The 23,356-nt window shown below is 52.8% G+C and overlaps 1 protein-coding gene across 1 annotated transcript in view; it reads right to left on the bottom strand.

Moving 5' to 3' along the window:
• The window catches only part of Lrp4 (LDL receptor related protein 4), a 45,832-nt gene that overhangs the window by 7,636 nt on the left and 14,840 nt on the right, over positions 1-23,356 (bottom strand). The window contains exons 11-36 of the mRNA XM_033756809.1: positions 23,158-23,292; positions 22,648-22,773; positions 22,141-22,371; positions 20,937-21,093; positions 19,177-19,394; positions 18,845-19,021; positions 18,401-18,523; positions 16,185-16,393; positions 15,978-16,059; positions 14,391-14,496; positions 13,084-13,285; positions 11,061-11,250; positions 10,849-10,980; positions 9,711-9,851; positions 9,322-9,408; positions 9,046-9,217; positions 8,370-8,532; positions 8,052-8,277; positions 7,456-7,759; positions 5,784-6,002; positions 5,515-5,649; positions 5,079-5,187; positions 3,733-3,877; positions 3,401-3,514; positions 2,673-2,808; positions 533-600 (exon numbers count right to left, since the gene is read on the bottom strand). Coding sequence (XP_033612700.1) covers positions 533-600; positions 2,673-2,808; positions 3,401-3,514; positions 3,733-3,877; positions 5,079-5,187; positions 5,515-5,649; positions 5,784-6,002; positions 7,456-7,759; positions 8,052-8,277; positions 8,370-8,532; positions 9,046-9,217; positions 9,322-9,408; positions 9,711-9,851; positions 10,849-10,980; positions 11,061-11,250; positions 13,084-13,285; positions 14,391-14,496; positions 15,978-16,059; positions 16,185-16,393; positions 18,401-18,523; positions 18,845-19,021; positions 19,177-19,394; positions 20,937-21,093; positions 22,141-22,371; positions 22,648-22,773; positions 23,158-23,292 — 4,107 coding nt within the window. The remainder of the gene's footprint in view (positions 1-532; positions 601-2,672; positions 2,809-3,400; positions 3,515-3,732; positions 3,878-5,078; positions 5,188-5,514; positions 5,650-5,783; positions 6,003-7,455; positions 7,760-8,051; positions 8,278-8,369; positions 8,533-9,045; positions 9,218-9,321; positions 9,409-9,710; positions 9,852-10,848; positions 10,981-11,060; positions 11,251-13,083; positions 13,286-14,390; positions 14,497-15,977; positions 16,060-16,184; positions 16,394-18,400; positions 18,524-18,844; positions 19,022-19,176; positions 19,395-20,936; positions 21,094-22,140; positions 22,372-22,647; positions 22,774-23,157; positions 23,293-23,356) is intronic.

Genomic DNA, 23,356 nt, shown 5'->3' with positions numbered 1-23,356 from the left:
TTTGCTTTTTTTTTGAAACAGAGCCTCTCTATGTGGTTCAGGCTGACCTTGAGTTCACTATGTATCCCAGGCTGGCCTCAAACTTGTGGTGATCCTTCTGCCTCAGCCTCCTGAGTGCTGGGATAACTGGTGTGTGCCACGACACCCAGCTTATTACAGTATAATGCTATAACTGTCCTGTTTTATTACTTTTTATTATTGTTAATCTCTTACTGCTTTATAAATAGAACTTTATGATAGTTATTGTCTGTATAGGAAAAAAACATAGCATCTATAAGGTTCAGTACTAGCCAAGGCTTCAGGCATCCTCTGGTGGTCTTGGGACACATCCCGATGGGGAAGGGGCTGCTGTACTCACATCTCCGTGGTGTACATATGGCAATTATGAAAACAGTTATCATCTCTATGGATTTAGCCCAAGAAAAGAGCTCATCAATCCTATGAGAGTCCCCAGGAAGGCCATGAAAGACATCAGTCGAGACTTAGAGCCCTTCTATTCTCTCTTCTAGAACAGCGGGCCCTCAGGGCTTACTTGGTGTGGCAGGTACAGCCTCATTGGAATGTGTACAGCGACCCAGCCTGGCATCCCTCTCAGAGCACCTGTGGGTACAGGAAACTGAATGTGAAGAATGCCCTTCGCTGCTCTAGGGAAGGGCAGGAGGTGTGAGTGGGATTTTGGGGTCTGAGAACACAACGGGTGGGAGATAGCAGGGCCAGGGAGAAGGCGGGACCAGGAAATAGAGGAATCAGTGTGAGCCGCTCTGTTCAACCCACTGTATCACTTTTAAGTGTGTTTTTAACTGTGCACCTTTTGCAGGTGAAAAGCAGTTTGGGGAGTAGGCTGGAAATCTGCAGAGAGAACGCTAAGGACATCAATATGCTCTCTTTCCCTCATACCAGGGATTGAACCCAGGGTGCACTGAGCTACATCCCCAGCCCTTGTCTTTTCTTTTCTTGGTACCGGGGATTGAACTTGGGTCCTTGCACTTACAAGACAGGCGCTGGCACCCACCAGTGAGCTAAATCCCTGGCCCTGTCTTTTCGTTTTTTAAGACAGGATCTTGATAAATCACTAAGTTGCTCGGGCGGGGCTCAAACTTGTGATCATCTTGCCTCAGCCTCCCAGCAGGCATGCACCACTGTGCCCAGCTTTAACATGAGGCTTTCTGAAATAGCCAGGTCAAGTAGGAAGCAGCCAGTAGCCAAGTAAATCTGATTGGCTAAGGATTATCACAAGGTCCAAACCCCACCCGGCAAAAAAAAAGAAAAAAAAAAAAAGTTTTCCTTCCTTCATGCTTCCTCGAGGGAATACGAGAGAAGACTCCTGGGAAGAGGGCTTGCGTAACTATCTCCAAATGCTCAGAAGGCAACTTCTTTGGGGCACGTTATGAGGAGGCGATTAAAGGCATCTCCTAAAAGACTGGAGAAAAGCTACTTGCAAGAGCTATGAGACTGAGCTGCACCGGCTCATCACGTAGAACTCGGACAGTGAGACAAGGCCCGAGTGGGTTTTCTAAATCAAGCCAGGGGCAGAGGGTGTAGCTCAGTGTCAGAGCACTTGCCTAGCAGGTGTGAGGCCCTGGGTTTGGTCCCCAGCACTGCAAAACAGAATGAAACAAAACAAATTTTAAAGCCCCACGAAACAACAACAAACTATTCAATTCGTGAAATATAATATTTTAAACAAGATTTGAGAACACTTCTCTACTTGCTTATTTAATAAGGGTGCATACGGCCGCGTGCGTGTGTGTGCGCGCGCGCGCGCACGTATGCGCTTGCACACTTGTGTGCTAGGGCCATTACACTCCTGAGAAAATCTTGTTCCATGCCATAAAGCTACAGCCTGGAGACCACCGTAGGACGGAGCACAGACTTAAACCTGTGACGTGAGAACAAGCGTCCCAGGGGTGAGGAGGAGGAGGGATGAATGTGGGAGACGCTTCCCAGGGCTTTCTTTTTGTACCTGTCCTGGAAGCCTCCCCTCTCAGAGAGAAAGATGGAATCGTTCAGCACAATCCTCCAGCCTAAGGGGGCGCCCAGTGGTTAGTTATTGGGCACTGGCCTGCGAGCTGGCAGGAATGCTGCCATCCTAAGCGAAGTGGAACCATTTTAGAGTTAAGTTTCTGTTTCCTAAGACTGTAGTTCCTTATCTTTGTTACCCAGCCATTGTAATTGCCAAGGTCACTATTACCCATGATAGTTTATGTTTATGCCTATTTCTTCTTATCTTGCTAAGACATTTTGTGCTGCTCTGAAGTTTCTCAAACTTAACAACTTTCGATTTTTTTGAGTCGTCTGGTGTTTTATGGTGTCCTGACTCTGTAGAAGTTTCCTAATGCTTGTTTTAGGTCAGATAAGATTGTTATGGTATTATCATGTCCCCTCCTCTTAGGTTTGTGGTTTTTTGCTTTAAAAGTCTGATGCTTGCCTGCAATAAACGTTGCCTTGATCAGACTCCTGTCTTGGCGTCCTTCTTTCTCTCCCTGCCCCATCTCCGCCCGATGCTCTTTCAGGTTTGAGCACCTAAGACAGTGCTCTGCGTCGCCGGCTCGCGACAGTTAGTGATGGGCTCCGCCTCCCTTCTGCCAGGATTCACAGGCGGGGACGACCCTCTGCTGGAGGGGTGGTGACTGGCACCGAAGGGCCCTCTATCCCGAGCCGACCCTACTTACCTCCCTGCCACTTCCTCCAGGGCTGTGCGGGTCCTGCTGGTAGAAGAGCGGAAGGTGGGGGGCAGCGTGTTGGGGAGCACCGGGCTATTTTCACTCCTGCTGGTAGCCCTGGGGGCTGGGGGCACCAGGCCAGGTACTGGAGAGAAAAGAGGACTGGAGTGGGCCACAGGAGCCCCGAACCTTTTCTTAGGGTCTAAGAGTAGCAGCCAGAGAACTTGGCGAGGCAATCTCTGAGGTGCCTTCATCCCTGCACCCTTGTTTAATACTATAAATAGAAAGCATGTGGATTCGCTATGAATAGTTGTGGGTGGGCCTACAAAGGTCAAAAAGAGAAGATAAAGCGTTGATGAACCCTACAGCAGTGCCCTGGAATTGGGCAACTTGAATTCCATTTTGTTTTCTGAGACAGGGTCTCCCTATGCAGTTTTGGCTGGCCTTGAACTCACTGTTAGCCCTGGCTGGCCTCCAACTCTTGGTGATCCTCCTGCCTCAGCCTCCCGAGTGCTGTGATTATAGACGTGCACCACAGCACCCAGCAAGACTTGGATTCTGTTCTAGCAAACACCAGAGGCCTGGCCAACCCAGATCTGAGAGATTCTGAACCCCGAATACTGCTCTTCCAGTTATTCCTTCTGCAGTTGCACCCCACCAGGAAGGACACAGTTGAGGCTGCTGGTCCCCTCGCCTTCAAGGACCCTGCTGCTCTGGGGCCACACGGTCCCACTCACCCAGGGAGCAGGGCCGACTGTCAGGCTCATCGGGACAGGCACACACGAAGTCGGAGGCTCTGGCAAAGCAGAGGTGGGTGCAGCCACCGTTGTTCACCCCACAGGCATTGGTCCCTGGAGGCAAAGCAGGTGAGCACCTGGGCCGGGACACAGTCAGGTCTCCCGATTTAACATGACCCCGTTCCTAGCACAGCAGGCAAGGAGCCACCCAGGAGAGGGGAAAACATGAGCCAACAGGCTCTCGGGTGGCCCTAGTGTCTTGGTCAGCAGCTGTCCTTTGGTGGCCGCAGCCCGTCCTGCCGAGGGTGAGGAGGCTCAGGACCTGGGCCCACCTGTCTGCCGCTGAGGGGAGACCACGATGATGTCCATGAGCCCCTCCACGTTGGCCAGCACTGTCTCCTTGCTGCGGCCCGAGTACTTGTCTGCACGCTGGATGGACTTGGTCTGCCAGTCTGTCCAGTAGATCCACCTGTCCTGCTGCTCGGGGATGCCAACAAGGGGAAGCAGGATTTGTTGTCACACACCAGGGTGGCCTCTGGGTCTGAGCACTGGCTAAAGGACTACCCCGTGCGTGCCTCGGAAATGTCCCCAAACCCACACTCTTCACTGACCCCACGCCATGCCGAGCCAGACCTGGCAGTCATTCCTGCCCCTCAGTTTTGTTTTGTTTTGTTTTGGTTTGGTTTTTTTTTTTTTTTTTTTGAGACAGGATCTCACTATGCAGTTGAAACTGACCTGGAACTCACTATGTAGCCCAGGCTGGTCTCGAACTCACAGCGATCCTCCTGCCTCAGCCTCCTGAGTGCTGGGATTACAGGTGTGTACCACCACGCCCGGCGACCTGCCCCTCAGTGTTCATGCGCGATGGGGACCTGGCTACATGTCTGTCTGACTGTCCCACCTGATGATGTTCTTTGAGGACAAAAATGTGCTTCATTCACCTCTGAACTCACAGCACTCACACCCCATCCTTGGCCAGCTGAGGGACTGGCTCCCTCCCTAGCCAACAGCAGTGAACTTGGAGGTCTTCTGGCTCCCTGTTCTTTCGAACTAACGAATGGGTCCTTTTCTTAGAGCTCTGGGCCAAATCCTCTCTTTAACTTCTGCAGGGCAGCTTCCTTCTAATGCAGGACAGTGATGACGAAATTCTCAACCAGAGGACGGAAGGGATAGTGAAGATGTCAAAAATGACATCAAAAGTCATGAAGATCGTCAGAGAGGCGTTTAATGCTTACTACAGGCCGGGCACTGTACCAAGGCTTCGTATATATTTCTGGAGGATGCTGTTATTAAACTGATTTGTACCTCACTGAAGCTTAGAGGTTTAATTTCTTGTTCAAAGTCACACACTTACTTGAAAGCAGGTACCTGGCTCACTGAAGCCACTCAAACACCAACTGTCTGGAAGCCTGAAATTGCTGGCTTTTAGCGCCACTCCACCCTGCCTCAACTAAGCTGCCCAAGCTCTGGCGGTAGGATCAATCAAGGAACTCATCAGAATGCACATTCCTGGGCCCGGACACCTGCACGGCCACAAGCGCCCATCGCTGATCGCCACCCCTGTGAACACTGGCACAGTGGTGGGACGGGAGCAGCAGGGCGCTATCCGGAGCAGGGGGCTCCGGATCCAGAGGCAACACCCGTGCCGGGAGGCTGAGTGACCTCCCTGAGCCCTTACCTGTGTGAGGGCAAAGGGATGGGACACGTGGCTGACCAGAACCTGCCGCAGCTTCCCGTTGAGGTCGGCACTCTCAATGCGGTCCAGATGTGCATCTACCCAGTAGATCCTGCCAAGAGAGCGAGGGGTGTGGCTGCCCCAAGGCCTGCCCGGGAGTCCAGCTCTACCCACAGGAGCCATCTGTTCCTGAAAGCAACTGTCTGTCTGGAAAGGAGCTGAACCGGTCGGGCTGTGGGCAGCCAAGAATCGCTAGGGATCCGAGTACTCCGGGATGAAGAGGCAGGCAGGCCGGCCATTCATCAGTGAGCCCTGGAGTATCCCCGACTCCTCCTGGGCAGCCTGGTCATCCTCTGACCCGCAGAAATAGCTAAGCCGTGACTCCACCTTGCTCTGCTCGGCCGCCCCCCTCCTGGAGGCTGTCTGGGACAGGACCTACCTGCGGGTATCGTAGTCCAAGGTGAGGCCATTGGGCCAACCCAGGTCCGTGTTGATGAGGACTTTCCGCTCGGAACCGTCCAGGTTCGCCCGCTCGATCTTGGCGATGTGGCCCCAGTCTGTCCAGAAGAGGTATCTGGGACACAGCAGTGCTGTCACCCCCAAGACACGGGAGGTGGCATCCAGAGGTTGGCAGGGTACGGGGCAAACCAATGCCACGAGTACCTAAGTGCTCCTGCCGAGAGCCCTCTGCTGTGGTCACAAACTCACCCCTTCCTGGGGAACACAGCAATGGCCCGCGGCTCGTCCAGGCTGTTGTTGATCAGCACTTTGCGGCACGAGCCGTCCAGCCGTGATGCCTCGATGGTATTTCGGCCCGTGTCCGTCCAGTACAGGTTCCTGGCCACCCAGTCCACCGCCAGCCCATCAGTGGTCTTCAGCCCCCGCCCGATCACGGTCTCCATGTTGCTGCCATTCAGGTCGGCCCGCCTGAGGGAGAGTCCGGGGTTGGGTGAGTGACCTGGTGGACCAGGAACACACAAAAAAACCCTTCCATGCTCAACTGGACCCTCAATAGACTGTAAGCTCCATAGGGACAGACACAGTTACCTACCAGTACCTTCCTCAGCTCCCAGTATAATAGGTGCCCAGTAAAGTATCTGCAGGACAAATAAGCGACTTCTTGGGAGACAGTGCTTCCTGCAGAGTGAAAACTGCAGGGTTTTGGGGCCTGTGCCTGGCTGGAGAACAGGTTCAGCATTCCCTATCTATCTCTAGGAGAGGACAAGGGTGGCTAGGGGTGACTGCAAGAAAGCAGGTTTGTTTAAAATCTACTTGTGCATTTTCACAGAGCCCTGCTCCAAGGAACTCCAAAACTACAAACTACACGTGCTCACCTACTTCCAGCATGAGGTACATTTTTCTTCTTCGTGTACTGAGGACTGAATCTAGAACTCGTGTGGAGCTACAATCCAGCCCTTTTTTATTTTGAGACAGGGTCTCTTTCCCTAATGTGTCCAGGCTGGGCTTGAACTTGAGATCCTACTGCCTCAGCCTCCACGAGTACTGGGATTATAGGCAGGCACCGCCACCCTCACCCTCACGACATTTGGGAGGCTGGGGTAGGAGGCTCACTGTGAGTTCAAGATAAGCCTGCGCTATAGTGAGTTCAAGACCAGCCTGGACCACACAGTGAGACTCTGTCTCCACAAACAGTAACTTTATAAACCACCATAAACTTTGACATTTGGCCAGGGCTCCTGGGTAGAGACAGGGCCTGTCAGAGGATCCTAGGGGATTCTGGGAGCTCCCTAAGGGCCCAGCACTAGATGTGGGAGACTCTGGTCCCCAGAGCCTGTTTTTTTAAATGCCATGAGCAGATGCTGAGGCAGGCTTTCAATTTTCCTGGATTATTCATCACTGAACTAAATTGACTAAGGTATGAGACTCATGAGCATTTAAGTTTAAAATCCCAATGTTTCTGGTGTTTTTTTTTTTTTTTTTTTTTTTTTTTTTTTTTTTTTTGAGACAGTGTCTGTCTCCATAGTTCATGAATGCCTTGAACTCATTATGCAGCCCAGACTGGCTTTGAACTCACAGTGACCCTCCTGCCTCAGCCTCCCAAGTGCTGGCTGGGATTACAGGCGTGCACCACCATGTGTGGCTGTTTTGTTGAGATGAGGTCTTCTTATATTGCCCAGACTGGCCTACATTGCATGATCCTCTTGCCCCAGACTCCTGAGTAGCAGGGATTCATACCACCTTTAAACAAATAAAACTTGCAAGCTCTACACAGAAAGACAGCACTTGAAAGTGAAGCAGCCAGGAATAGAACTCAGCACTCAAACTGCCAAGCCAACTGGTTCACTTTGGGTCAACACAGGACACCACCCCACCTGCGAGAAGCAGTCTGGGTCCCCAGAGGCTCCCGGGAGCTTCGCACCTGATCATGTCCAGGAAGACGTCCGTGTAGTAGACCTTGCCATCAACACTGTCGTAGTCCAGCGAGATGACGTTGTTGAGCTCGGGCACAGGGACATGCACATCGGTGTGGTCACTGGTGTCCAGGGAGATGCGCCGGATGGAGCCGCGGCTAGAGAAGAGCAGGTAGGTTTCGGGGGAGGGGTCGCAGGTCTTGCCGTCAGTCTTCAGCTGGACGCCAGTGGGGCACGCGCAGGAGAAGCCAGAAGGCCGAGGCAGGCAGAGGTGGGAGCAGCCACCGTTTCTCGAGCCGCACTTGTTAAGACCTGGGTGGGAGAGAGAAGCAGGAGCTTTCACTCCCAGCCTGGGACACTGCCTGGCTTCCTGGACTAAGTGTCCGGCAGGGTGAGGCAGGAGGGTCTCCGAGTCCTTTGGAGAGGCAGCATCATGCAGCTGAGCACCAGCCGCCCCCAGACGGAGCCCAGCCTGATCCTGGAAGGGGGCTGAGGCAGGACACTCTCTGCCTGTGCAGAGCTCTGTGCTCTGGATCTATCTCTGCTACTGAGGCAGCCCCAGAGACCAGAGGCTCTGTCTGACTCAGCCCAGGGGTCTTCTCACCCAGTGGCTGTGCCCGGTCCACAGCCTGGATGTCCATGAGGCCTGGCAGGTTGGACCTCACCAGGATGACATTGCTGCCCGTCCCCTTGTCAGCACGGTGGATGCTGCGGGTCTGCCAGTCAGTCCAGTAGATGTAGGAGTCCAGCAGGGTGAGGCCGTAGGGGTGCTGCACTGGCGAAACCAGTGTGTGTCGATTGCCACCGTTCAGGTCAGCAGCCTCGATTCGCTGCAGGAGAAAAGGTGGAGGGGTTGATCAGTTGGCCGGGACTCTCCCATCTCCCCAGGCTTTGCTTCCAGGAGCAGCGGGCCGGCTCGCACCTCGGTGTGGGCATCAGCCCACAGCAGCTGGGAGCTGGCCTTGTCCACCGTCAGCCCGTTGGGCCAGCCGAGGTTGTTGTTGATGAGCACAGTGCGCTCGGAGCCGTCCATGCCGGCGCGCTCCAGCTTGGCGTTCTCCCCCCAGTCCGTCCAGTACATGAGCCTGGACGAGGGAGGGACAAGCTGAGCCTCCTGCTGCCCCAGGTGCCCTGGGTGCGCACGGTGGACCGGGCTCCTTGCACAGTGCATGTGTGCTTCACCGCAATCCTCACGGGGGCACGAGGGTGCATTTTCACCTTAGGGTCGGGGGCTGAGGGTCAAAGTCACACAGCTAACACAGGATAAGAAAATGTAAATCCTTGTTTGCCAGTCCCAAACTCATGCTTGGTTTTTGTTTTTTTTTGAAACAGGCTATGTCGTCCAGGCTGGCTTCCAGTTCACCGTGATCCTCCTGCCTCAGCCTCCTGAGAGCTGGGATCGTAGGTGTGTACCGCCACACCCATTTCAAAACTCCAAGTTTTAACCTCTACACTGTCCTGCCACCCTCTGAAAGAAGTCACAAGGGAGGGGAACAACATCCCTGTGATGCGCTCATTCTCCACGGCCTCCCGGCACCCCAGCCACCCTCCAAGTCAGCCGACCCCTCCTGCTACCCAGGGACACAGCCGGCTCTCACCCCATCTCGTGATACAGCACGATGGCCCGCGGGCTGTCTAGGTTCTGCCACACCAGCACCTTCCGCATGGACCCGTCCAGGTTGCCCACCTCGATCCGGTTCGTTCCTGTGTCTGTCCAGTACACTTTGCGGCCGATGGCATCCACCGTGAGCCCATCTGTCGTCTGCAGCCCTGTGGGAAGGCAGAAGAGCACAGTGGCCCCCGTGCAGGGTGGACGGGCCACTTCCCCAGCTCCGCAGGCAGACAGGTGGTCCCAGGCTGGCAGCGAGCTGCACCTGTCGTGACGATGTCCTCGTGCCGGGAGCCATCCAGGTTGGCCCGGCTGATTCTGTGCAGCGTGCTGTCAGACCAGTACACTTTTCCTGCAGAAGGAAGGTCTGGCTCAAGCCCGGGTCTCGCCTCCTGCTGTGGCACTCACAGCTGACTCAGACCCAAGACACCGGAGTACGCCTGACAGCCCCGCAGCCCCTCACAGAAGAAAGCAAGGGAGCTGGAGAAACATCACAGCCCTGGGCAGAGATGGAGAGAGGAGAGTCCCGGCCACACGACCAGGAAGTCCTGCACTCACAGGGACGGGGATGGGCTGCCCCCGAGCTGTAGCAGGCAGCAGAGGTGGCAGGAAAGGAAGGACAGGGGCCAGGATGGAAGGGAGGGCCACACAGACCTTCCTCAGGGTCCACTCCAATGGCAATGGTGTTCTTCATGGTAGTGTTGATTGGTACCACCACATCGGCGAAGTAAGGAAAGTCCAGGGAGACCATGCGCACGTCTATCCTCCTGGCGAAGATGAGGAAACTGTTCATGCCTGTCCGGATGGAGAGAGGAGGGGACCATCGCTCTAGCAGGGCCATCGTAAGGGCCTGGAGTCAGGTTCACCAGAACCTGGCTAGCTGCGAGCTGTGTGATCCTAGGCAGTTATTGGAAGGGTGTAGGCCTGCTTCCTGATCTATAAAATGGGGATGACAACAGTGTGGTTGTCAGGATTAAATGAGATCATGTGTGGGCCGGGGATTTAGCTCAGTGGTTCTGCCGCCTGCCTCGCAAGCGCAAGAACACGAGTCTGACCCCTGGTACCAAAAAAAGAGAGAGAGAGAGAGAAATCACTGCCTAAAGCCCTGAGCATTAGCTCTCACACATGTTCACAAATGATTTCTCTTCACTACTCTTATGGAAGCAGCTCTCTTTGCAGGATCCTTTACCATGAAGCACAATAAAGGGCTGAGTGTGGTGATGCACACCTGTAATTCCAGCACTCAAGAGGCTGAGGCAGGAGGACTGCCATGAGTTTGAGACCAGCCTGGGCTACATAGCAAGACCCTATCTAAAAATAAATAAATAAATAAGCAAAATTTTTAAAAAGGACTAAAAGGACCCCAGGTGGCTTTATTCACAATGTATTCACCCAGAGGTTAAGCGTTCAAGGCCAAGTTACCCAGGGAGAAAACTTGATTTCCAACCCCTGGGTAGCCAGGTCCTGCTTCTGGGCTGTCTCAAAAAGCTGCAACGTAAGTCATACAGCAGCCAAGTTTGCATTGTCCCAAGACGGGAGAAAGTCGTCTTGAAATAGGAACATCTTTTTCTCAAATGCACAGAGACCTCATAAGAACCAGGGGACACTGCCTGTCTGCTTGCTCCCCAGAGCCCCCTATCCTCTCATAAAAGCTCTCAGTCTCTCCGCTAGGCCTCTAGAAGCAGCAGGACTCAGCTCAGACCACCCCAGAGCCCGTGTACAGAGGAGAAAGGCAGCCACTCCCCGCCCCAGACAGGCTCCGTCCAGGCCCTGCGAGGCCGCTTCCACTCACCTGCTGAACACGTCTTGCCGTTCGGCAGCAGGTTGATGCCTGTGGGGCAGGTACAGCTGAAGCCGCTCAGATTTGGGGACCGAAGACACAGGTGGCTGCAGCCGCCATTCTCCGTAGCACACGGTGTGGTCACTGGAAGGAGGAGGGGTCAGTGGGACAAGCTGGGGCCTAACGGGGCAGAGGAGAAGCCCCGCGGGCTAAAGGTGGCTCACCGGGGGGCCGCCGCCGGTGGAAGACGTGGATGTCCATGAGGTTCTCCAGGTTCTCCTGCAGGGTCTCCCGGTCCAGCCCGGTCAGCCGGTTGGCGCTCTGGATGCTCTTGGTCTGCCAGTCCGTCCAGTAGACTCGCTCTCCGTAGAGGGTCAGCCCAAAAGGGTGGGGCAGCTGGCTTCCGATGAGCACCTGCCAGGGCCCCAGCACAGTCACCCCCAGTAAGGTCTCACTGTAGGGGGCCAGGGGGCGTTAGGATGCAACTCTGCCACCATCACTACCGCTGTGACCTTGAAGGAGAACTAATTATACCCTCTCTTCAGTGTCGGTCCCCCAGTCCGTGAGATGGCCGAGACATTGCTGCTCCAACCAGCGAGTGTGCCGATTTTTAAAGATCGCGGATTCTTTACACAATCTCCAAGTGTCTCAGCACAAAAGTAGCAACGTCACAGCGGACACCTCCCTAACCACACAATCCAACACAGGCTTGGCAGCAGCGGAAAGAGCAAACATCTGCACCACGGATGGGACAGGCTGAGAACCCAGGACACAACTGCACTTACTGTACCACTCCTGCAAACGCATTCTCAATCCAGTCTCAAGGAAATCTCAGACAAGCCCAGATTGAGGGGTGTTCTAGGAAATAACTGGCTCCCCCCCATTTTTTTTTGGTACTGGGGCTCAAACTTGGGTCCTTGCACTTGAGAGGCAGGCAGTGGAACCACTGAGCTAAATCCCCAGCCCATCCCCCCTTTTTTTAAACGAACAAGAAACACACAAAAAAGGTTGAAGAAGTGTTCTAGATTAAAGTTTGAGAGATGAGACCACTAGACACAAACAGCGATCCTACTTGGATCCTGGACTAAAAGACAAAAAGAAAAGAGAAAAACAAAGCCATCGAAGGCGCTATCAGGAACACATAGTGAAACTGAGCAGGGAGTGTGGATTATCCAGGAATATTATATCAATGTCTTTTTTGTTTGTTTTGTTTTTTGAGACAGGGTCTCACTATGTGGTTGAGACTGACCTGGAACTCACTGTGTAGCCCAGGCTGGTCTTGAACTCACAGCGATCCTCCTGCCTCAGCCTCCCGAGTGCTGGCACTACCACGCCCGACTTATTGTATCAATACTAAACTTTCCAATTTTGATAACTGTACTATGGTTAGATAAGAAACTGTCCTTGGTCTTAAGAAATATGCATTGGAATATTTTGGAGTTAAGGCTATCTCTAATTTAATTTCAGATGATTCAGAAAAATAAGAGTGTGTAGAAACGGAATGAAAATGGTAAAAAATGTGGGAAAAGGTTATTTGTTCCTTTTACTACTTTTGCAACTCTCCTGTTAGCTTGAAAGTTTAACAAAATAACAAAAGCAAAGAGATCGATCAATCGTGGGTCCAGTGTGCAACTGGAGATCAGTTAGTAACTGCTGTGACGGTCATTGGGAAAGTGTGCATTCACACTCCCAGTGCAGAGTGCACACAAATAGTTTCTATCTTGGTGTCCCCAGAGAGCGTCATGCACTCAGAACGCCTGGATAGGGTTGTAGCTGACTTGCGGCTAGGAGAGGGGGTCTGGTTCGAAGAGGCGTGGCCACAGTGGGCGTGGCCTGGAAAGGGTCCGCCTCCCTCCCCACTCCTCCCTTTGCTCTCCACTTCCTGGCAGCCGTACCATGAGCAGCTCTCTTCCGCTGGGCCCTTCCTTTGTGCCTTCCTGCCTCGGATCCCACAAACTCTGGACTGAAATGTACACCAAAATGAATGTCTACTCATTTACATTGCGCCGGGTATCGTGTCTCAGTGCTGAGAAAGGGACAAAGACATTTAGTTCGCTTTCATCACCAGTTTACAGCGCACACCCTGACCCGGCGCCACAGGGCAGCTACGGCCTCAGAGAAACAGTACGTGCTCCATGCTGGCTTCAGACCCTCTGGGTCCCCCAGCTCCTATCACCTGCCAGCCAGTAAGCACTGTTACCATGGAGGCTGGCAGGGCCGGGGGAGATGCCTGCGTGCCGCCCCTACCTTCCGGTTGCTGCCGTCCAGTCCAGCAAATTCGATGGTCTTCATGCCAGCATCAGCCCAGTACAGCCGCTGGGACCCGTAGTCAATGGCCAACCCATTAGGCCAGGTCAGATTGGAGGAGATTATGACCTGGCGACCAGAAGCATCCATGCCGGCTCGCTCAATCTTGGGACTCGCGCCCCAGTCGGTCCAGTACATATACCTGGGCATAGGAGAAGGAGGTCTTGCAAGCCTTCTGGTTAACACTGAGTGGAGATCCAGGCTACCGAGGGCTTTGGGGCTTCTGCCAGTAGTAGCTACTCCTGTCTCACTGCCCAGTCCAGCCCAGGGCTCAGAGTGGTCCCTAAATGCCTTGCATCACAACTGAAAGGGACCCCTGGGTCTTGACAATGGCAGAGCCCATGGCTGAAGAGTACCCAAGCAAATGAGGCCCACTTGGGACTAAAGTAAGAGGGAAGTCAGACGTGGTGGCACATGCCTATAATTCTAGCACTTGGGAGGCTGATGCAGGAGGATCACAAGTTCAAATCTGGGCTAGACAGTGAGCTTAAGGGCAGCCTGAACTACATGGCAAGACCCTGTCTCAAACAAACAAAAAAAGAGGGGAGAATGAGGACTAAGATGTTTTGACTGGATGGATTAAATAATTATGGTATCTAAGTTTAACTGAAATCTACATAACCATGAAGAAAACAAGGTAGAGCTATATAAAGGAAAGCTATTCCAAAAAATGAAAGAAAGAAAGAAAAAAAAAACCTCCCAAAACAGGATGTTATTTTTGTAAGACCAAAACCACCACACTAACAAAAAGGAATATTTCTATACATTTACAAGAAACTCTGGGAAAAATATATCAAACTGTTAACAATAGTTATTGCCAGAGGGTAAGAGTATATAGAGAATTTTCACTTCCTACAGACTTTTTTCTCTTTGAGACAGGGTCTCACTATGTAGTTCAGGCAGGCATTGAACTCCCTACTCCCTGTGTTGCCCAAAGTAGGCCTGAATTCTCAGTGATCCTCCTGCCTCAGCCTCCTGCATAGTGAGATTACTGGTGTGCACCAGCACACCCGGCTTAGATTTTTTTTTTAAAGCAACTAGTTACTTCTGTAAGCAAACAGACAAGAAAAGAAAACCTGTAAAAGGTTTCCTCGTCCAGTGAGGCAGCAGGGTGGCCACCGTCTTCTGGTTTCCACAGCTTCCTGGGTTTCTGGGGCGTACCCACCACACCTGGCTACTCACACTAACCCCAGAAGCCCTCGGGAGTACAGGGCAGGGGCTGGGAGCTCAGAAGGGGCAGCACTCACCCGCCCATGGGTTCCACCACAATACCCCGGGGCCGGTCAAGGTTCTCCCAGATGAGGACGGTCCGCATGCTGCCGTCGGTGTTGGCCACCTCAATCCGGTCTGTACCTGCCAAGAAGTCAGAGCAAAGAGATTGGCTCCAGGCTTGTTCTTTCACCTGTGGATCCCCGTGGTCAGCACAGCGGCTCCTATGTAGGAAACACTCAGGGAAGACTTTGGTAGACCCACAGTAAGAAGAAATTCAAGAAGTGATCGGTTTCACCTGGGCAACCAGCTCCAGCCTATAAGGTAACGATTCTCAAATTTTAATATTTAGAATCAGAAGAGATTGTTAAAATAAGATTAAATCCTCAAAGATTTTAATTCAGTAATTCTGGGTGTGCCCCCAGAATTTTCTTTTCTTTTCTTTTCTTTTTTTTGGCAATAGAGTCATGCTATGTAATTCAGGCTGGCCTTGAACTCACAATGATCCTCAGGTCTCAGCCTCCCCCAGCCCCAACTAGAGAATTTGCATTTCTAGGGGAGGCTGAAGTCATTGCTCCAAGGACCACACTTTTAAGACATTTCTCTTGCCTTTCTGCATGTGGGTGGCTGATGGAAAATGCCTGCGTCCGTCAGGAGCTGCCCGATAAACTAGTTATTGGGGGATGTCCAGTCGCCTGAATGATGGACAGCAAGAATAATGTACCAAGGAGGAGGAATAAAGAATAAAGAATGATAGTTTATTACCTGAGGGGCAGGACTTGATCTTAGCTCTCACCTGGATAAAACCATGAGCTCTGGATTTGTCAGTATTTTTTTTTTTGTACTGGGGATCAAACTCAGGTCCTTGTGGTTGCAAGGCAGGCAGCAGCACCACTCAGCTAAATCCCAGGCCCAATATTTTTTATTATACAGCATAGCAAGGGGGCGTGAAGGCAGATGTAGGAGTAGCAAACTAATGCACTAATGAGCCAGGCTGTAAAAGGGGAGTAATGATGCTGTGTAGTGAAAGACAGGTCACAGTTAACAAATCACCTGTGCTATCTTTCGGGCCATCGTTAATAAGCCACCTGTGTTATCTTTAGCTAATGTTTGATCTTGGAGAGGGGCTGCCCAGAGTCGCCGTTCCTCAGCTGTAGTGTCAACCTGCTCTTACAGACGTCACAATCGCATCCATCACCGAGACCTCAGTTGTGACCCGCTGGCATAGGGAAGTCTGTTTCTGTACTCCAGATGAAGGCTTATTTAGCAAGTCACACACGGGCCTTGGAGTAACTCGTAATCTTAATCAACAGCCCAATTATAAGCCAAATCAGTAATATCTAAAACCTGCTCAGTATGGTTTCAAGTAGGCCTCCTGCATGCTTTACCTAGACAGTAACGGAAGGAAAACCTTCCAAGCACCAGCCATGTCACAGAAGTAGCTGCCGTTTGACTAACAAGTGTTAAACCCTCAAACGTGAGCTTTTCCTTCAGCTCCACAGAAGCCCCCACCACCTCCGGGCTACCAAGGACTTCTGGTCAAGATGGACACAGACCAGGAGGGGAGGCCGGGTTTCAAATAAGCGGAATCTCGGGCAGACAGGCCACAGATCCGCGGTTCATACCTGCATCTGTCCAGTACAGCTTGTTGGTGACCCAGTCGATGGCCAGGCCCGCAGGACTCTCCAGACTGGTATCCACTACCACCTGGACGGGAAGTAAACCCGGGTCACCAGTTTACTTCCAGTCCAGCTCTGCCACCCGAGCCCCGCCCGTTCCCAAGGACAGCCTCAGCCTCAGCCCTCCGACAGCTGGGTCGCGCCGGGCCCTACCTCCTGTCCCGTTCCATCCCACTTGGCCCTGCTGATGGTATCAGTGCTGACGTCTGTCCAGTACACGTGGTCATCCCGGGAGTCCCAGTCAAGGGCCACAGCACTGCGCACGTCAGCCAGTGGGATGACGTCGTCGGACAGGTCCTCTGTGTCGAAGCTGATCCGACGGATGTCCATCCTTCGGGCAAAAAGCAGGAACTTGTCAAGACCTGATCAAAGGCCGAGAGGGGTCTTCTTTTAATGTTCTACATCAGGTAAGAGTGACAGACACACTCGCATACCTGTGTGCCACCTGGCTCAATCACACTTCCTGGGGCCTGGTGCCCTCTGCCCCCTACTTTTCATACCACGAAGCCCTCTTCGAGCACTGCAGCAGCAGAATCCAACGGGCCTGGACGCTGGCAGGGCCCAGCAAGTACTTAATAAGTATGTGCTTATTAAAAGTCTGTCAGCTTCACTTTTAATTTTTCTGCCTTCTGACTTCTCTTAAACCCTTCCAGTGGCCTGGCTGGACTGGTGCTGACTCCCCAGCCCACTTCTCTGTCACTGGGCCCCGCTCCCACTGTACTCTGCAGGGCTAGAGTCCTGCTTGTGAGACGCTGAGCTTGGTGCCTAGAAACGCTCCCGGGGAGGGAGCTCTCACTGCTCGTTTCCATGGTGTCTGCCAGCGGGCACCCTCTGGCCCCTGCCCCTGCCCTGTTCTGTCAGGCCTTTCCTAGGACAGCTGTCCCCTGGCATCTGCGGGAGCCTGGTTGTAAGATCCCACAGATACCAAAATCCATAGATACTCAAGCCTACTCTAAACTGGCCTGGTATTTGCATGCAACCTATCCACATCCCTCTATGTACTTTCTTCTTCTTTTTTTTTTTTTTTGTACCAGGGATTGAACTCAGGTCCTTGTGCTTGCAACGCCAGTGGCAAAACCACTGAGCTAAATCCCCGGCTCTATTTTTTTGTTTTTTGAATACAGGATTTCACTATGTATTCCAGGTTGGCCTTGAACTCACTATTAGTCATTACACTGCATTGTTTAGGGAGTAATGATAAGGAAAAACGTTCAGTATGGATGCACCAGTTTTTTCCAGTACTAGGAATTGAACCCAGGGTGCTCTACTACTACTGAGCTATATCTACCCTGCCCTCAGCCCCCTGCTTTCAGGCAGGGCTTTGAAATGTAGTCTAAGCTAGCCTACAAATCACTATATAGAACAGGCTAGCCTTGAATTTAGGGTCCTCCTGCCTCAGACTCCCAAGTGCTACAATTACAGGCCTGTACTACCATGCTGGCTGGTACAATTTAAAAATATATATGTATTTCTAGTATGGAGTTGGTTGAATGCATAGGTGCAAAATCCACAGATATGGAGGACTAACTATATCATTTTCTACCCAGAAAGGCACTTCCTACCTAATTTCACTGATTTCTTCCACACCCTGGGAACCTCTTGCACCTCACAAAGATAACAGAGCAAGAGCAGGGCACAATAGAACACAAAGGAAAAACACATCGCACAGAAGCAGGTTCTCAATCAGCGTGTGTTTGAATGGCGCCTCTGAATACTTTCCCTAAACGCATCCTCTGGGAGGGACCTAGATCCTGGGGGTCTGATTCTAACCTGATGTAAGAGGGTTGGTGGGGTCCACGGCAGGAAATAGGTATGCAATGTGTGCGGAACTATCCCAGGCCCCTGGCTGGTCACGCCGCATGGCTGATCACTCCTTCCAGACTACTCTTAGCCGAAGCCACCCAGGCACTGAGCTCTTCAGGGTCACCCTGGTAAGGTGATGACCCTGCGGGGGTCACTGGAGTGGTCCAAGGTGTGACCCCTAAGGGATCCCGGTACCTTTCACTTATTAGACACACATTCGTATAATGATACAGAGCATCGTTAGAGATCTTTTGCTTTTGTTTTGTTTTGTTGTTTTGTTGAGACAGGGTCTCACTATGTAGTCCAGGTTGGCCTCAAACTTGCGGTGATCCTCCTGCCTCAGCCTCCCAAGTGCTGAGATTACAGGTGTGCACCACTATGTCCGGCTCTAGAAACCTTCATTTTGGCTTTGGTTCCCTGCCTCCTAGGGAGCCTAGAGAAGAGTCTCTTAAGTTCTTTTTCTGCAGGGCTTGCAAGTCCAGCTCTTCCCTCCAAACTACCCCCTCGTTCCTTCCAGCCACTCTCACGAAGCCCCCCGGGGAGGCAGGGGTCCCAGACCCACTTACTCTGAGCACACGCGTGACTGCTAATCTTGCGGAAGCCCGTGGGGCAGGCACAGGTGTAGTTTTGGCCGCTGGGCAGACACAGGTGGGTACAGCCTCCGTTGTTATCACCACAGCGGTTTTTTCCTGCTCAGGAGAACCCAAAGCAAGAGGCTCAGGTAAGAACAAAGGTTTGCAAAGGTAGCCAGGGAGGGAGGAACTATGTGTTATTACTTATTCTGTGTGCCCCAGCCGCTAGCACAGTGAGTTCCTGCCACATAGGAGAGGCCCTGCAAATCTTTCATGAATTAACGGGAACCACTGTGCCCAGCAGAATGTCCTAGACTTGATGTTGCAGTGCCCACAATGCCCAGCAGAGGGAGCAGTGAGCCCACTGTATGCTACTCCGGGAATTTCCCACAAGAAATGGCGACTATGCGAAGGGCTGGAGACACCCAGGTTTCTTACCTGCAGGCTGGCGCTGGGGGTGCAAGGTGTGAATGTCCATGGGGAAGTGCAGCTTGTTGCGAATGATCTCCTGGTTCTTCCCTGTGAACTTGTTGGCGCTGTTGATACTCTTGGTGTGCCAGTCTGTCCAGTACAGGCTGTCTTCAAACACCGTGATGGCAAAGGGGTGCGGGAGGCCTGGGGACGGTGCACGGGGACCTGGGTCCAGACGTGGCCTGTGTGGCCGCGGGCCTGGGCTCAGCAGTGGCAGCGACCTCACCCTCTGTCAGGGTTTCCGGGGCAGGGACGGGAAGTGGAGGACGACAGGGGAGGAGGGCCAGGGCAGGGCTCACCCTGGCTGATGACAGCTCTGCGGTGACTCCCGTCCAGGTTGGCCCTCTCGATGACGTGGTGCTTGGCGTCCACCCAGTACATGCGGCGCCCAGCGTAGTCGATGGTGAGGCCGTTGGGCCAGAAGAGATGAGTGTCGGCGATGATGCGCCGTCCAGAGCCGTCCATGCTGGACGCCTCGATGCGGGGGGTGTTGCCCCAGTCTGTCCAGTAAATGGTGCTGGCAGGAGACAGAGGGGACTGAGGGGAGGGCGGCAGCGGATGACGGAGGCCCGCCGTTCAACCCGGGTATCCCAGCTGCTAGCCAGAGTGCTTTCTATTTATTTCATTTTAGTTATTGAAAAGAAAAAAAAATTTTTTTTGCAGTGCTGGGGATTGAACCCAGGGCATTGACTCCAAGACCTTGCCTGTGTGAGACAAGCAAGCACTCTACCAGAAAGCTACATCTCCAGCTCTGAAGAGTGCTTTTGAAATGTGTGAAGCTAAGTGTCTTTGGACAGAAACATTGTTTTTAAAAATAAGCAAAACAGACAAGTCCTAATGTTCGTGGAATTGATGATAAAAGTTGACACAGGGACTGTGTTTTGAGATAGGGTCTCATTGCTATGTAGTTCAGGCTAGCCTCAAACCTGTGGAGATCCTCCTGTCTCAGCCTCTCAAGTGCTGGGATTTTATTTTTATTTTTATTTTTTTTGGTTTTTCTTTTTTTTTTTAGACAGGGTCTCACTATGTAGTTGAGACTGATTTAGAACGCACTATATAGCACAGGCTGTTCTGGAGCTCACAGCGATCCTCCTGCCTCAGCCTCCCAACTGCTGGGATTACAGATGTGTATACCATTACACCTAGCTTGAGACAGGCCCTTTCTAATTCATCATGATCTTTTCTGCTGTCTTGTATAATTTACACATAACTTCTCACACACATTCCCACCCACCTGCTACACACACACACACACACACACACAGTTTGTAAACAGTTGACATACATGCAAGCTCTTCCAGACATCCCTTTGTTGCCAGCCCTGAATTTTTAAATGCCAAGTGCTAACGACTTCCATCCCACGAGGCTTTCAACCCAGTAGGTGTCCCTACTGCCTTTTAAATTATTTTAAATTAAAGATAATTTTTATCAATTAGCTTAACTAGTAACTTTTTAATTATTTTAAATTACTAATAATTTTTATTAATTAGGTCAACCCTGTGAGCTAATAATAAAAACACCAAACACTTAACTTACCTAATACATGTATTATATGCAACTTAAAGGGTATCATGCAGTTGTCACACAACTATGAGGTAGGTACTTTATTTATTTTTGGTACAGGGATCAAACCCAGGACACCTTGAGTTTGGGAGGCAGGCGGTGGCACCACTGAGCTAAATCCCCAACCCTTGTCTTTTGTTTTTGTTTCTTTCCTTTTTTGTTTTTTGAGACAGGGTCTTTTGTAGTTCAGGCTGGCTTTGAGCTCACTGTGTATCCCAGGCTGGCCTCCTCAGAGATCCTCCTACCTCAGCCTCCTGAATGCTGGGATTATACGCTTGTGCCACCATTCCCGGCTTTTTCTTTTTTTAATTACCAATTAACTGGCCCAAGGCCACAGGCCCAGTCACCGCAGGCGCAAGCTGCCCAGCCAGCAGCGTCCGGGTGCAGAGTCTACTTGTTACCACCACAACACAAGGACGGCCCTGCCCAGAGGCCTGTACACGGTCCCTCCTGGGCAGCGGGAAGGGTCTGAGAGCCCAAAACACAGCCCACTCACCCCTCCATGGGGTGCAGGGCGATGGCCCGGGGCTTCTCCAGGTTCTGCCACAGTAGCACCTTCCGGTGGGCTCCGTCCAGATTGGCCACCTCGATCCTCGATGTCCCCGAGTCAGTCCAGTAGAGCTTGTCATGGACCCAATCCACTGCCAAGCCCCCTGGGGAGGAGAGGGCGAGGAAAGGGTCAGGGACCCCACCCAGCCCCCCTGGGCCTCAGTCATTGCTGGGAAACCCAGGCAGAGTGGGTGGGGCCTGCAGAGCCCATTTTACCAACACTGAATCACTGGGCTCTGCAAGGGGGAGCTTTCACCCCATTAACATGAGGACACTGAAGCAGCTGTCCGAGGGTGTGCACTTCCCCCTTACAGCCAAATGCAGCCCATTTCCTGAATTCGGGCTCCCCTCTTGGAACTGGGGCTTGGAAATTGTCATCTCAGGTTTGGCAGGTTTGGCAGGGCGTGGAGTCAACAGCCCCTCCTTGAAGGGTGGCTCTGAGGGTGGAACCTGGGGCCCAGCACGGACACAGCCCTCAGCACCAAGTTCTGCTCCACTTCCTCTCCTTTTCAGCCAGCCTGAGATGCCCAGTTAGCTGCTGGTGTTTTTTAAATCTGTAAAACATCGATGTACTTATCCCGGTAAATCAGAAGGTTTTTTTTCTTGGCAGTACTGGGGATGGAACCCAGGGTTTTCCCACTGAACTACAACTCCAGCCCTGTTTTAGTCTTTGAGCCAGGGTTAAGGCTACCTACCTACCCAGCCTGGGCTGGGTTGAAACTTGCAATCCTCCTTCCTGTGCCTCCCAGAGTGCTAGGATTACAGGTATATGAACTCAGTCTATTTTCTTTGGAGAGGGTACTGGGGATCAAACTCAGGACCTTGCACTTGCGAGGCAGGCAGCGGCACCACTGAGCTAAATCTCTGGTTGGTTCAGTCTATTCTTAATACTAAGCAATCAAAATCATAAGTAAGCCGGATGCTGAGGCTGATAGAGGACTATAACTATCACCTATAAATTTCTGATTCTAGTTATGACAACCATCCAAGGACATGTTTAAACCTAAAAAAAAAAAAAATCAAAGTATACTAACATGTTTTCCCCACCACAGTCTGCCCCTGGGGTTTCTCCGTTGGAGGAGCCATTCTGCCAGGGCAGGTATGCAGACAAGGCCTCCGCCCTGGCCTGGCACCCGGGGCCTCTGCCCTACCTGGGCTCTCCAGCCCGGTGGACACCACCTCCTCCACGCTGCTGCCGTTGAGGTTGGCACGGAGGATCCGGTCCAGGGTGACGTCGGACCAGAAGACCAGCTCGCGCCGGTGGTGGAAGTCCAGGGCGATGGCATTCTCTAGGTTGTTGAGCAGCAGCGTGTACTCCGAGCGGTGCGGCAGCACCTGCCGGATGTCAATGCGGTTGGCGAACAGCAGCACCGGCTCGGGCCCTGGGAGGTGGAGAGACGAGGCCCACGGGGGCATCAGACACCCAGCAGCGTGCAGCGCAGGCCCACAGCAGGAGCGGGGTCTCCTGTCCCTGGGATAGCCTCGCCTGCCCAAGTCCATACAGAGCAAGGAGACCGCCCACCTGCCGTTCACTCCTTGGGATCTGGAAGGCAGCTCACAGAGGGCAACTCTGCGGAGCCAGAAGTCTCTACCGCCACGCAAACCACTGCACCCTGCCTCGGCTCAGTCATCGCCCCAGCCAGGGGCTGTGTCCTTACCCAAGGCCTTGCAGCTGCGCCTGTCAGGCCGGAGCTCGTAGCCAGCTTCACACCAGCACTGGAAGGCTCCTTCGCTGTTAGTGCACCCCTGGCTGCAGTACCCCTCCTCGGCGCATTCATTCACGTCTGGAACACCAGGGAGGGGGTCAGGAGGCCTCCGTCCTGCCATCTCTGCACCCTGACTCCCAGCCGGACCAGCTGCTTTCCTGGCCACATTCCCATCCACTTCCCAGCCTGGTAGGAGGCTGTGAAGCAAGTGACTAAGGGTTTTGACGTCTTGTGGACCTGGGCTAGAATCCCAGCTGTGCTCTTCCCTAGCTGTGTGACCTTTGCTAAGTTCCTGAACCTCTCTGGGTCTCAGTCTTCCTATCTGTGCAAAGGGAGGAAGAACCCCAGTTCCTGGTTTGCATGCGATGAATGGAGTGAGGTCATGCCCGGCAAAGGCCTGACCCAGAGTAAATGGTCGCCCACCTGCTGCCCATGCCTGGGCTGCCCCAGGCCCCAGCTTACCCTGGCAGGTGCGGCCGTCCTCGGTGAGCCGGTAACCTGTGTGGCAGGTACACTGTACCGCCCCTCGCATCATGTGGCACTTCTGGGCACAGCCGCCGTTGTTAACATCGCAGTTGTCTTCATCCGTCTGGGGCCCTGCGCCAGCCAAGCCAGAGTCGGGACGCAGCCCAGAAGCCTCCCTGGACTGGAGCCCACGGAG

This window comes from Fukomys damarensis, unplaced genomic scaffold (assembly GCF_012274545.1).
Source record: "Fukomys damarensis isolate Sample0158 unplaced genomic scaffold, DMR_v1.0_HiC HiC_scaffold_27, whole genome shotgun sequence".
In the NCBI taxonomy this organism is placed as follows: Eukaryota; Metazoa; Chordata; class Mammalia; order Rodentia; family Bathyergidae; genus Fukomys; species Fukomys damarensis.
This window is presented reverse-complemented; position numbering and strand designations above follow the sequence as displayed.